Source organism: Xiphophorus maculatus, chromosome 9 (assembly GCF_002775205.1).
Source record: "Xiphophorus maculatus strain JP 163 A chromosome 9, X_maculatus-5.0-male, whole genome shotgun sequence".
Lineage (NCBI taxonomy): Eukaryota > Metazoa > Chordata > Actinopteri > Cyprinodontiformes > Poeciliidae > Xiphophorus > Xiphophorus maculatus.
Window position 1 is genome coordinate 22,061,736 of NC_036451.1, and position 11,064 is coordinate 22,072,799.

At 44.9% G+C, this 11,064-nt stretch overlaps 1 protein-coding gene across 12 annotated transcripts in view; it reads left to right on the forward strand.

Annotated features, from left to right (window-relative positions):
• dab1 (DAB1, reelin adaptor protein) overlaps nt 1–9,031 on the forward strand; it is a 247,618-nt gene extending 238,587 nt beyond the window's left edge. For 6 of the 12 annotated variants that reach the window (XM_023339480.1, XM_023339481.1, XM_023339479.1 and 3 more), the window contains 3 exons: nt 56–210; nt 1,462–1,558; nt 6,189–9,031. In XM_023339480.1, the coding sequence (XP_023195248.1) occupies nt 56–210; nt 1,462–1,542 (236 nt within the window). In that variant the 3' untranslated portion in view covers nt 1,543–1,558; nt 6,189–9,031. Of the gene's footprint in view, nt 1–55; nt 211–1,461; nt 1,559–6,185 lie in introns of all 12 variants that reach the window. The other 6 variants (XM_023339482.1, XM_005795545.2, XM_023339486.1 and 3 more) reach the window with 6 other exon arrangements.
• The last annotated feature ends 2,033 nt before the right edge of the window (nt 9,032–11,064 follow it).

Here is an 11,064-nt window from a genome sequence, read left to right on the forward strand (position 1 = left end):
CACCTCGTGCATCACAGTGCAAAAAAAAACCAAACCCGTCTGTTCTCCTCTGCAGCTCCTACGCCGGTCCCCAGGAAGGGCTCCCCATCCAAGTCCTCGGCTTCTCACGTCAGCGACCCGCCCACGGACGCCACAGACCCGCCCACGGACGACTCGTTTGGGGAAGCGGAGGGCAGCCCCAGTCGTAGCGGGGAGGAGGACGCTGTAAGTGTGTGTATGCCTTTAAAACCTCCCTTTTTCGTGATGCCTCTGTAACCTACACGGTGCGTTAATGTGCGCTGATAAATAGCCTTTGCTGCCGTGTTGGCGGGCCAGGTAATCACTCTGGCTGATTAGCGGGCCGACGTTGCCAGTGTCGCTTGATGAACGCGCATTCGTGTCGACACACGTAAAAATGCACATCAGACGTGGTTTACTGCATGAATAGCAGCGCGCGGTGGAGTGTGTGTGCGTGTGTGTGTCTGTGTGTGTGTGCATGGTCAACACAGCGTTAAATTAGCTGGTGGAATTGTCAGAGACATCATTAAGTTGTTATTAATATCAGCCAGGTAGCGTCCATACATCACCACTTCTAAACAGACAGGTTCATCTCTGCCGGGACGGCTGGAGGAGGCAGAGTGCCCCGCTTCCTCTTCCTGGGGCAATTAATAGTTTTTTTTTTTTTTCCACCCTAACCAACAATAAGTAGTGGGAGAAAAGCTAAAGAAGAAGAGTAGTAGAATGTCTGACCTTCCAAGAAACAAGGCTTTACTCTTCGATTTTTCCTCTCTTTTCTATTTCTTTGCATCTTTTCTCCCTCTCTCTCTCTCTTTCCTGCTCTCCACTCCCCCGGCGTGAAACACTACTTTTATGCCTCCAGTCCAGCTATTATTGGAAAAAAAAAAAGAGGACTTTCACGCTGTTGAAAATGTCAGTAGGCCTAAATAACACGCATATGCCTTTTCACAACCCTGACCCCTTAAAAAAAAAAAAAAAAAGGGAAGGCGGAGAAAAAAAATTGCAGAACTGGTGGCAGCACCGAGTGAGTGCAGTGAAAAGGTTACGGAGGGAGAGAAGAGGACAGGAAGGATGGCGTGAACGCAGAGAAACGGCGGCCCGCTCTCTGCGGGGAGAGGTGTAAAAAGCAGAAGTGTTTTAGCGCCGGCTCGATGGAGCTAACTCCACGGAGGCTTTTCTAATTGACCACTGTAAACGAGCGCGTGCACGAGTGTTGTGTTTGTGCGCGCTTGAAATGATGTTTCTGAGAAAAGGGACAAACTGGATGGGTTTTTTTCCCCCCCCTCTCCTTCAGGTTGCTAAAACCTTTATCTTTGCTTGCTTTCTGCTCTGTTAGTCTTTACTGATCCTTCAGTCTCTCAGATTTATTCTTCTCGATCTTCTCTTTCCTTCTCTCTTTTTTTTCCCCCCTCTGTCAATTTCACCTCCTTTTCCCTCCTTCCTCCCCCTTTCTCCCGTCTTTAGGCGTGTGGTTCTGGGTCACCCTGCCCCAGTGAGACAGCAGAGCCCAGCCCAGAACAGGCCAGTCCAGAGGCTGGGAGCTAGATGGCAGCAGGGCAGGGTAGGTATGACTCCCCCCTCTTCAGCCTTCGCTTTCACTCCTCCCCCGTCATTTCTCTGCACGTATCTGTTCTTCTTTTTGCCTGTCATCTTTTTACTCCTGTGTTGTATTTCTTGGTCGTTTTTTTGTTTTACTTTGTTACCTCAGTTGTTGTGCGATTGTTCTTTTTATGACACATCCTAATTCAGTGTGGGTTTTGCAGTGTCTTTCATACTCATTGAACTATTTTACATTTTGGCATGGCTGCAAAGTATAATTGTTTTGTTTTGTTTTTCTTTGTGACCAACCTAGAATAGTGGAGGATTCTGAAGGAAAAGGATGCAAAGAAATTTTTTTTATCTACATTTGTGTTCATCTCCTTTACTCTAATACACCTAAATAAAGTCCAGCACATTCACAGACTCATTCACAGAGGTTTTCTAAAACATTTGAAAATAATTTAAGTCAGGAAAGCTGGAATACCAAGACACAATCCTAATGGACATGATACTGACGCTTGCAAAGCAGCCAATCCAGGAGAAGCATTCGTTTTCCTTGGTGCCGATTGGCTATTCCCCTAAAGGTGGAGATAAGGGAGACTGTGGATATTAACTTTTGTGGCGCAACATTAAAAATAGCAAAGAAGCTGCTCCTAGACCATACGGAGCCCATAATCTGTGGTCCCAAAACCAGATTGCTAATCTCACATTAGCAGGTTTATGGAAGAAATCATCAGAGCGCCTGTACAGTGGGAAAATTTCTCATTTATTTATAGGAATTACAGCAAATCTTGGAAAATTGAACACGTTACATGGAAGAGTCACTTTTTGTAGACCTTCTAACGGGAAAGAAATTAGCCTGGTCTTCTGTGGAATCAAAGACAATGACAATCTGCAGCGCCACCATTTGGCTGGAGGGTAAAACACTGCAAAAACACAAAATCTTAGCAAGTGTTTTTGTTTAGTTTCTAGTGCACATATCTTAGCACATTTGAACTAACTTACAAGTAGCTTTTCAGCAAGATATAGTAGCTTGTTTTCAACAATTCCTTAATATTTATTTTTAAAAAGTCCTAGTTATTTATGACAAGACATTTTTCCCCATGTTATCAGTAAAATAATCGTCCAGTGGAACTAGTACTTTTTAAAAGAAATAATTTACTTAAACTAAGCTTGAACATTTTGCCGAAAACTTAGTTTTTTCAAGTGGTTTCAAGTATTCGCAGATGGTAGCTATTTGCGGCATCTATGGTCCCCGCAGCAGTCAGTGTAAATAATTATCATTTTCATTCTACGACAAAACATTGTTGCACTTTGTGTTGGCCTGTTGCATAAAATACATTGAACTGGTTGTACTGAGATCAAACGTTCGAGGTTAATAGATGCTCAGAGGCGCTCCATATGTGATATTTGACGCAAACTGCAAAGACCTTTTGTCACTTTTGCACTTTTGCCATTGTGCTCCGATTGTGTCCTGCATTCACACCCCGATCCGTAAATAGCACACATCTCCGAGGGACAGACGGCGTGACAGCTAATCAGAAACTGTGCACTTGGATGAGCATCTCATCTGCTGGGATTTCAGTACAATATGTTAATCTTGGATTCTTTGCTCAATGAAACCGTGATCTATGCTGACATGCTATGAATTATATATGTAATCTAACAGGTCATACGCTCGCCGCCGCTAAAAGTGACGAAACTCGTATAGACAAGCTAAAATAATCCTCCATCGGCCGGAAATTTCAGCCAGGAACATGTGGAGGTGCAGTATGCTTATTTAATAAGCCACAGAGAGAGAGAGAGACCCACACACACTCCAAAGAGGGGAGCCATTTTGATCCCCTGCCTCCCCGCCCGGCGTCCTCACCCACACGGTTCTCAACAGCGGCTCCTTAATGATAGCTGCTGGCACTCACACTGGGAAAAAAAAAATCGAATGGTTTTGTTTTCATCAGCTAATACTTGGGTGCCAAGATTAATGACTAGCCCCATATAATTGGCATTAATTAAAGCAGAAGAAGCCCTGAAGTGCCTTCTGATTCCAGAAGAGGAGGAGGTGGATGGCTGGCTGAGCAGCAAGTCTCCCCCTTCCCTTTTCGTTTTCTTTCTCTTTTTTTTTTTCTTTTTCCTTTTGGACCCTGGTTCTGCAGGGCAGCAGGTGGATGTGGGGTCCTGAGTGTTGAATCTGGCTGAAACTTGAAGCCTCCTCCTCCTGCGGGAGGCGGACCCGCTCCGGTCCACCGACGCCGCTCCCATCTGGTGTTTACTTGCTCAATCACGTCGACTTCAGACATCTTCCCAAACACACACCTGTCCAATAGCCTCGGCCCGTTCCCCGGACGAACACACCGGTGATCGATGCTTTCGCCACCTGCGCTCGAATCGGAGCCAAAAGCCGAGCCCCTCCCAGGCTGGTGGGGGAGTTAAGTGTTTTTTTTTTGTTTGTTTTTTTTTCTCGGGTCATCTCATCATGTCCAGCGAACGCTCTCTGGTGTCTACCGTGAAATGACCAGTTTCCATGGTTCGCTGATAAAATCACACATACACACACACACAAAGGTAGATCAAACTCCTGGGCCTCCAGGTCGGGCCACATCAGCACATCACTCGTACCTCTGCCGAGCCTCCATCGTCCCTCCCCTCCTTCCATCCCCTCTCCGTCTTGGCCCGGGATGAAGTGGCCCCGCCTGGCAGCGCCGGGCGGGCGCCGGGCGGACGCAAGGCGACGCTGCAGGGCAGTGGCGGTGCTGCGTTGGCTGATCGTGAAGTGTGTGCTTGCTGTCACTGCTCGTCTCAGCCCCTCTGTCACTTCTCTCAGGCCTGCAGGCAGCTACTTTCTGCTGACTGCTTGGCCTTACCCACTGCCACATTTACAGCCCACAGCCGAGGTTGCTGGCCCAGCCTCAGACCCAGCTGCTGTGAGAGAGTCATGAGACGGGTTTTTTTAGGGTTTTCTTACAGTTTTCTAAACTTTCATCCTCATACTTTTGATGTGCAATTTTCTATTATCAATCTGCATTCATATGTGATACCTTTAAAGTCCAGATCTAAGTCCAGTTGAGAATCTGTGGCACATTAAAATGCAGAGAAAGGTGATTCTAGAACGTATCGGTTCTGCAACCCGTGGCTCTGGAGCCGCAAGTGGCCCTTTGGATGTTACGCAATGGCTCTTCATAACTTTGGCTAAAAATGAGAGAGAACCAACTCGTGTTATCAATTATAGAAATGTGGTTTTAAGAAGTGTTTTTCATAGAATTATTGTCTTGCATGTTCACAAAATGAGACTAAAAGTGCCTGTCTTAATGGTCATTTGGTTGAAATGATTTAAAAAAAAATCCAATATTTCCATAAACATCGACAAGCATAGAAAACTTGTCAAACTCGAGGTCTGCAGGCCAAATCCGGTCCACCACAGTTATTTCTGTGGCCCTCTAGGCCTCAGAGGAGCAAAGAAATATAACTTTCAAGATTACAGTTAAGTCAACTCAGTTTTTATTTGCATACTGCCAAATTACATCAATTTGAAAAGATTTGAAATAGTATTTTAAGGAGTCATTGAATGCAGAAACAGCTGAAATACTTTAATTAGTAGATTTATTAGTACAGTCTCTGCCACAACCAGCCCTTTGAAGACATTTATGATCTGAATGTGACCCAAAATAAAAGTGGGTTTGACAAACTTGCTACAGAAGAACATCCATCCATCTATTATCTGCAAACTGTTTTATAACCTACATATAGGAAATGAAATGGTGATGGTTTAAAAATAACCAATTGTTCTGCAGTACATGTGTATTAGAAATGATATATTTCACAGCAGGGTTTTTTTTTCATGAAAAGATCAAGTAACTTTTGTGGCTCTAAAAGTGTTTTATTCAGCTGGACTGAGAGCAGATATGGCTACTTGGAAGGTAAAGGTTGCACAACCCTGGGTTAGGGGGAGTTGAACATAAGTATCCCAATTTGTATCAGTTCCTTCTGCCTCACAGTTTGTTTTGAGAGTTTTATCTGAAACAATACACTAATGTTGAATTTCTAACATGACCAAGCAGGAAATAGTTGCTACCATTCAGTATGAGCAGCTACTGCCTCCTCAGAGGCTCGACTTCAACCTCTAAATCTTTTGCTTCTCTATGAGAGGAAGAGATTCGATATAGTAGGCCGGCTCCAGACCAAGCTGCCAGTGTGGCGGACTGAATTATGGCGGTCTGTAATAACCGCCCCGATGTGAGCGTTGTGCAGCGGGGCTCGGTGCGCCGGCTGCGGGGTCTGCCACCCTGCACTGTCGTCTTCTGGCTCAGTCGGAGGGAGACTCAGACGTGACGACTTATAGCCGGTCTTTCAAAGTCTCTGGCTTATACGTCTGATTCATGCTGGTCCTGGAGGTGAGCCCGAGGTGGGAGCAAACACACATGTCAGCGCAACATGTACAACAATAACGAATGTATATTTTTTGTAAAAGTGGGCGAAGGAAGAACTGACTGAAGTCTGGGTTTTAGGGCAGTGCGCTACTGACACCTGGTGGTGGAGTGAGATGCGACCGACGCAGCTCTGGGTTGCACCTGTCACGGCTTGTGGGTTTATGATGTTTGCGGCTATGCAAAGAAAAACGCATCTGATTTTCTGTTTTCTCTCTATCTCATCAGCAGAAGGGGAAGGATCCTCTCTACGCCCAGATCAACAAGGGGAAGAAATAAAGAAATACCCAGGAAGGACAGACCTGACCAGCACTGAGTGAACAGGAGGAGAACCCTTTACCTCTGAGCGTGCGCGTGTGTGTGTTTGCGTGTGCGTGCATGTCTGGCACATCCCGGCCTGACCAAGCCCTTCATCTTCTTTTCCTGCTAACAACCTCCCAGGAGGAGCTTCAACACTCCCACACGCCTCCTCCTCCTCCTCTCTGCAGTCGTTCCTCCTCCTCAGAGGAGCGAGCCCTCTCAGTCATTCTCCACAGGCAGGAGGCACATCCATCACCCAGACAGGTCCAGCTCTCCCTCCGCCACGCTGTCTTCTCCGCTCCTCTCTCCTCTCCCCTTCGGCGACTCACACCCAGCCTTACGGACATGAGCCACTCCTCTCCCTTCTTTCTTTCCCTCCCTCCGTCACTTTCACACCCTTTCCTCTGCCTATCGCGTCTGACCAGAGACTCTGCTGCCTGGAAGAGACTGAGTCGAGCAGTGCCTCCCTGTTTGTGACACGCACGCACGCGCACACACCCCGCACTCGTCGTGTGTAACGGACAGAACCTGCATCCGTCTAGCGAGGCGATCCCTCGGGGAGGTGCCCAGACTCTTAGGGATGGCCCGTTACCGGGGGGAGGGGGGATCACTGCTTCTGATTGGTTGGTTGATTGATTTTTGGGTATTTTCTGCCCCTTGCTTGTGAGTGTCTGCTGGATCACTATGCAGAATCAGACTCTCTGGGAGCTACTCACACACCAACACACATCCTTTGCACACAGCAGTGAGCCTACATGCAAAGACACACACACACATGCACACACACAGAGCCATGCCACACCTTGTGTAACATGCGTACGCGCAGTAATTTGCCAAACGTCTCTGCGACGCACAGCCAGACTGGTGAACCGGACCGCTGGTGGAGGAATGGACCCCGGGAGGGACAAGTTGAAACGGATTCTGTGATTGAACTCTTCATTCTCTATAGCTTTTGTACAATAATGATTTAAAAAGTAAAAAAGAGAGATCAACCTGGGAAAATTGAATTTTTATTTTATAAAGTCAATCAAGCCGCTGGAGTCAGCTCTACCGGGTAATATAGAGTCAACATGGCTTTAAGGCATCTGAGCGTTGATTTGCCAAAACTCATTTTTGTAAATAATGAGAAGGACGACCATCCTGTCCGCTGGACATCTGTGCCATAAAATGGGAAGGCTTCGGTTATGCAAGACTCTTGATGTTAATCCAAGCAATACCAACACACAGTGCCTTGCAGAGGTATTCATACACCTGACTTTTTTTTTTTTTTTCTTTTTAACACTTTGTCTCCTTACAACCGCAAACTTTATCGTATATTGTTGCGACTCTATGAGACAGACCAACACGAAGTAATGCATATTTGTGAAGTAGAAGGAAAAGATGACATTATTTTTAAGTTTCGCCACCAATTTAAACCTGAAAGGTTGTGCGTTTGTGTCTTACCTCCCATCTACCGGGTTCCCCCAGTATAAAATCTGGCGCTACCAGTTGCTTTCAAAGGTTCACTCAAATGAAAACAAATTCATGTAAAAGGTGTTTTCTACTGAATTTGCACTCAGCTCTTACTCTCACAACCCAAATTAAGACTGTTTGCCTTTAGAAGTCACCTGATTAGGGAATAGAGTCCTGGCAGAGGCGGTGCCACAAAGTATTCAGTCCCCTTCACTCATTTGCCTGAATAAAATCTAGTCCGTTTAATTGAAAGTATTTTGTGTTCAGCTCCCAAAGCTGTTCATCCCTTAGATGTCACCTAATTAGTAAAATGGTTCAGCATTGTTATTCCACGCTGAGCAGATTAGGTTTTAATAGTAAGCACAAAAGCTGAAAACCACATTTACCTTTTCCTTCCACATTCATGCATTATTCCGTGTTGACGTATCGCAAAATATATCCCCTCCTCTGCTCCCCTCTTCCCCGATATGTTTTGAGGTTTGAGGTTGCAATGTGACAAAATGTCAAAACATCCTGTGTTGTGAATATTTTTGCAAAGCACTGCATGTTTTTTTGTTTTGTTTTTTTTTCTTTCTCTCCCAGTTTGCTTTGTTTTGTTTTTGCAGCTTCAGCTCCGCGCTGCGTCGTTTTTTTTTTTGTGCAGCGTTTTAAATGAGAGTCACTCGGTGATTTCCAGCTCTGCAGTCGCGCGCCACCGCCCCGCTTTGTCTTCTGAGGTCCCGTCACTGCAGATTACGTTTATGTCCAAAGCATATTAGCTTCTACAGTTTGTGTTTGCGCCCAACACCCTCCTCTCCGTGGCACAGGCCTGCACTTTTTCAACCACAAAACATTCATTATTGTGTTGCAGGCAGCACCGACTGACTGCAGCCATGTCTGCGGGCCTCCATCATCCATTGCCCCCTTTTGGTCAGGTGCCGAATCCCCCCCTTCTCCTCCCCCCCTGCTACAGCTTCGTTAACTGTGATGCCAATATATCCCTATTTTATGGCCAGTGTCCCCACGCCACTCGAAAGCTCTTTTTGGACTTGGGATAACAAACTAGACAAACTCTGACACTACTAGAAGGAAAGGAGCTGAATTAAAAACAAAGGGAACCGTTGCTGTTTGAGTACATAACATTTCTAGACCTATTTTAACTTTACCTCAGCTAACACTTTCTTAATGTAAATTGAAGCATTATTTTTATCTTTATTGAATATGACATTCTACAGTGGGTTTTTAGATTATTATTTTTTTTCTTTTTTTTCTGGGGGTTCTATCTTGATTTACGTATTCCACCCTGTATTATTACCTGTTACAAATAAACACTCCCCAAATGATTCACGCGTCTTTTTATTGCCTCTGACTTTTGGTGTGTTTGAGTAAGAGAGAGTGAAACTAATGGGGTGTAGCTGCCAGGGGTGACCCCCCCTCCCCCCCAGCATGTCTTTAGTTACTATTAAGCGAGTGCCACAGCATTCATGTTGTAATTTAACACTGTTTTAATGACCTGTCACAAGCTGCTGCACAGGCAACCCCTGATCCAAGCCGTCATGAGTTTTATTACCATGCAAGGACCTGAGCAAACTTCCCCTTTCCGTCTGGCTTAGGATGCACTGCAAACTTTCATGCTGAATTTTTTTTTTCTTTTTTTTTTTATTCAGGCTGGTTCAATTCACTCCTACAACTTAACAGAGAAAACATCTAGGCATTGATTCTGCCCAGGACTTTGATTTTCTTTACTCTCGACCAGTCCTAATACGCTTTTTAGTATTGTTATGCTGTAGGGCACAGGTGTCAAACTCCAGTCCTGGAGGGCCACTGCCCAGCAACTTTTAGATGTGCCTCTGTTGCACCACACCTGAATAGAATAATTAAGTCATTAGCAAGGCTCTGGAGAACTGATCTACACAAGAAGGAGTGTTTTGTACCTGTGGCACATCTAAAAACTGCAGGACACTGGTCCTTGAGGACTGAAGTTTGACACACCTGCTAAGGCCTCTTTTTAAAAAAAAAAGATTGTTTCACATTTTCCTAAAAACACACATATGGTAGATTTTATGATGGTTAGCTGGTTCAGGAAAGCATCCCCAAACTTCCACCTCCATGCTTCCCAGTTGGTGTGAGGTCATTTTCTTGGAATGTTGTTTGGGGTTTTTTTTGCCAAGCATGTCCATCTGTTCTTCTGTCCAAAGATTTCAGTTTTTAAGTTCATCGCGCCAAAGAATATTATTCTGGTCTTTGTCTACGCTCTGTGTCAAATGCAACTCTTTGAATTTTTCTTAGAAAAGACAGGTCTGATGCTTGCTTACCTCCCGTAAAAGTTAAGTTAAAGTATGCACTGCTGCAGGTGAGTTGGCGACATTTTGGATTTTGTAGAGACTTCCTTAAAACGTCTTGGACAGCCAGACTTCTGTAGATTGCCTTTTGTCTCTTTTCAGTGCAGTCCAACCGTCAGGACCGTTCAGTCGTTCCATGGTGTTCACCCTCACTTCAAAGGTCAGGAGCAAACCGAACCAAATGTCAAGAGATTTAAACAGAGCGAACCGCCTTCAGAGGACAAGGGTCATGTAAGGTGATATTAAATTCAGGGTTACTCCTAATTTGCTCAGCAGAAAATTACATTTTATTACATTTTGTAGAAAATTAAAAACTCTTGACATTTATAGGATTGACATTAAATATCCAAAACATATAAGCTTGGATGTCTCAAGTTTCAGAATCCTACTAACATACCAACCCTTGGTGAGGTGGTATGAACGTGTCGGCAAGATGGTTTGTCACTGACATCATAGCGGCTTTGGCGCGCCCTTTTCCATTTCCTGTGACAGTTTATAGAAATAGTCTCACTTCACTGCCATTGTGGCACCTGGTGGTTTCAGATTAGCCAAGCCCTTTTTGTTTCAACACAGTCATCTGTATCCACCACCCAGAAGCAGTTTTGTGACGAATGGATAATCAAGCTGTTGTTAAGGAGGAGATTTATTTAATTCAGTCAGTTAATGCAAATCCAGAAGTGGCATGATACGACATGTTTGTCGTCGGTATATTTCTTTGAGGAATGCAGTGACATTTGGGAAATATCCAAGCAAAAACAGGGAATCGGGTGGACTTAAACATTTCAGATATCAGACAAGTGGATCTGTTAGCTGAATAAGTAGAACTGGACTTCAGTGGTTCAGGGTTGGAGGCCTCAGATGCTCCCTGACGCCTGTCACTTTCAGCTCTATTTGTTAGAATGTCTCCATAGCTTTCAAAGCTGTAATACAGACGTATCTGTGGCAGGTGGTGTATTTACTTGTGCATATTAGAAATACTTCTTTAAGTACTTCTGCATTCTGCAACAGAGCTGGAATGTTGCCTGACCTCTATT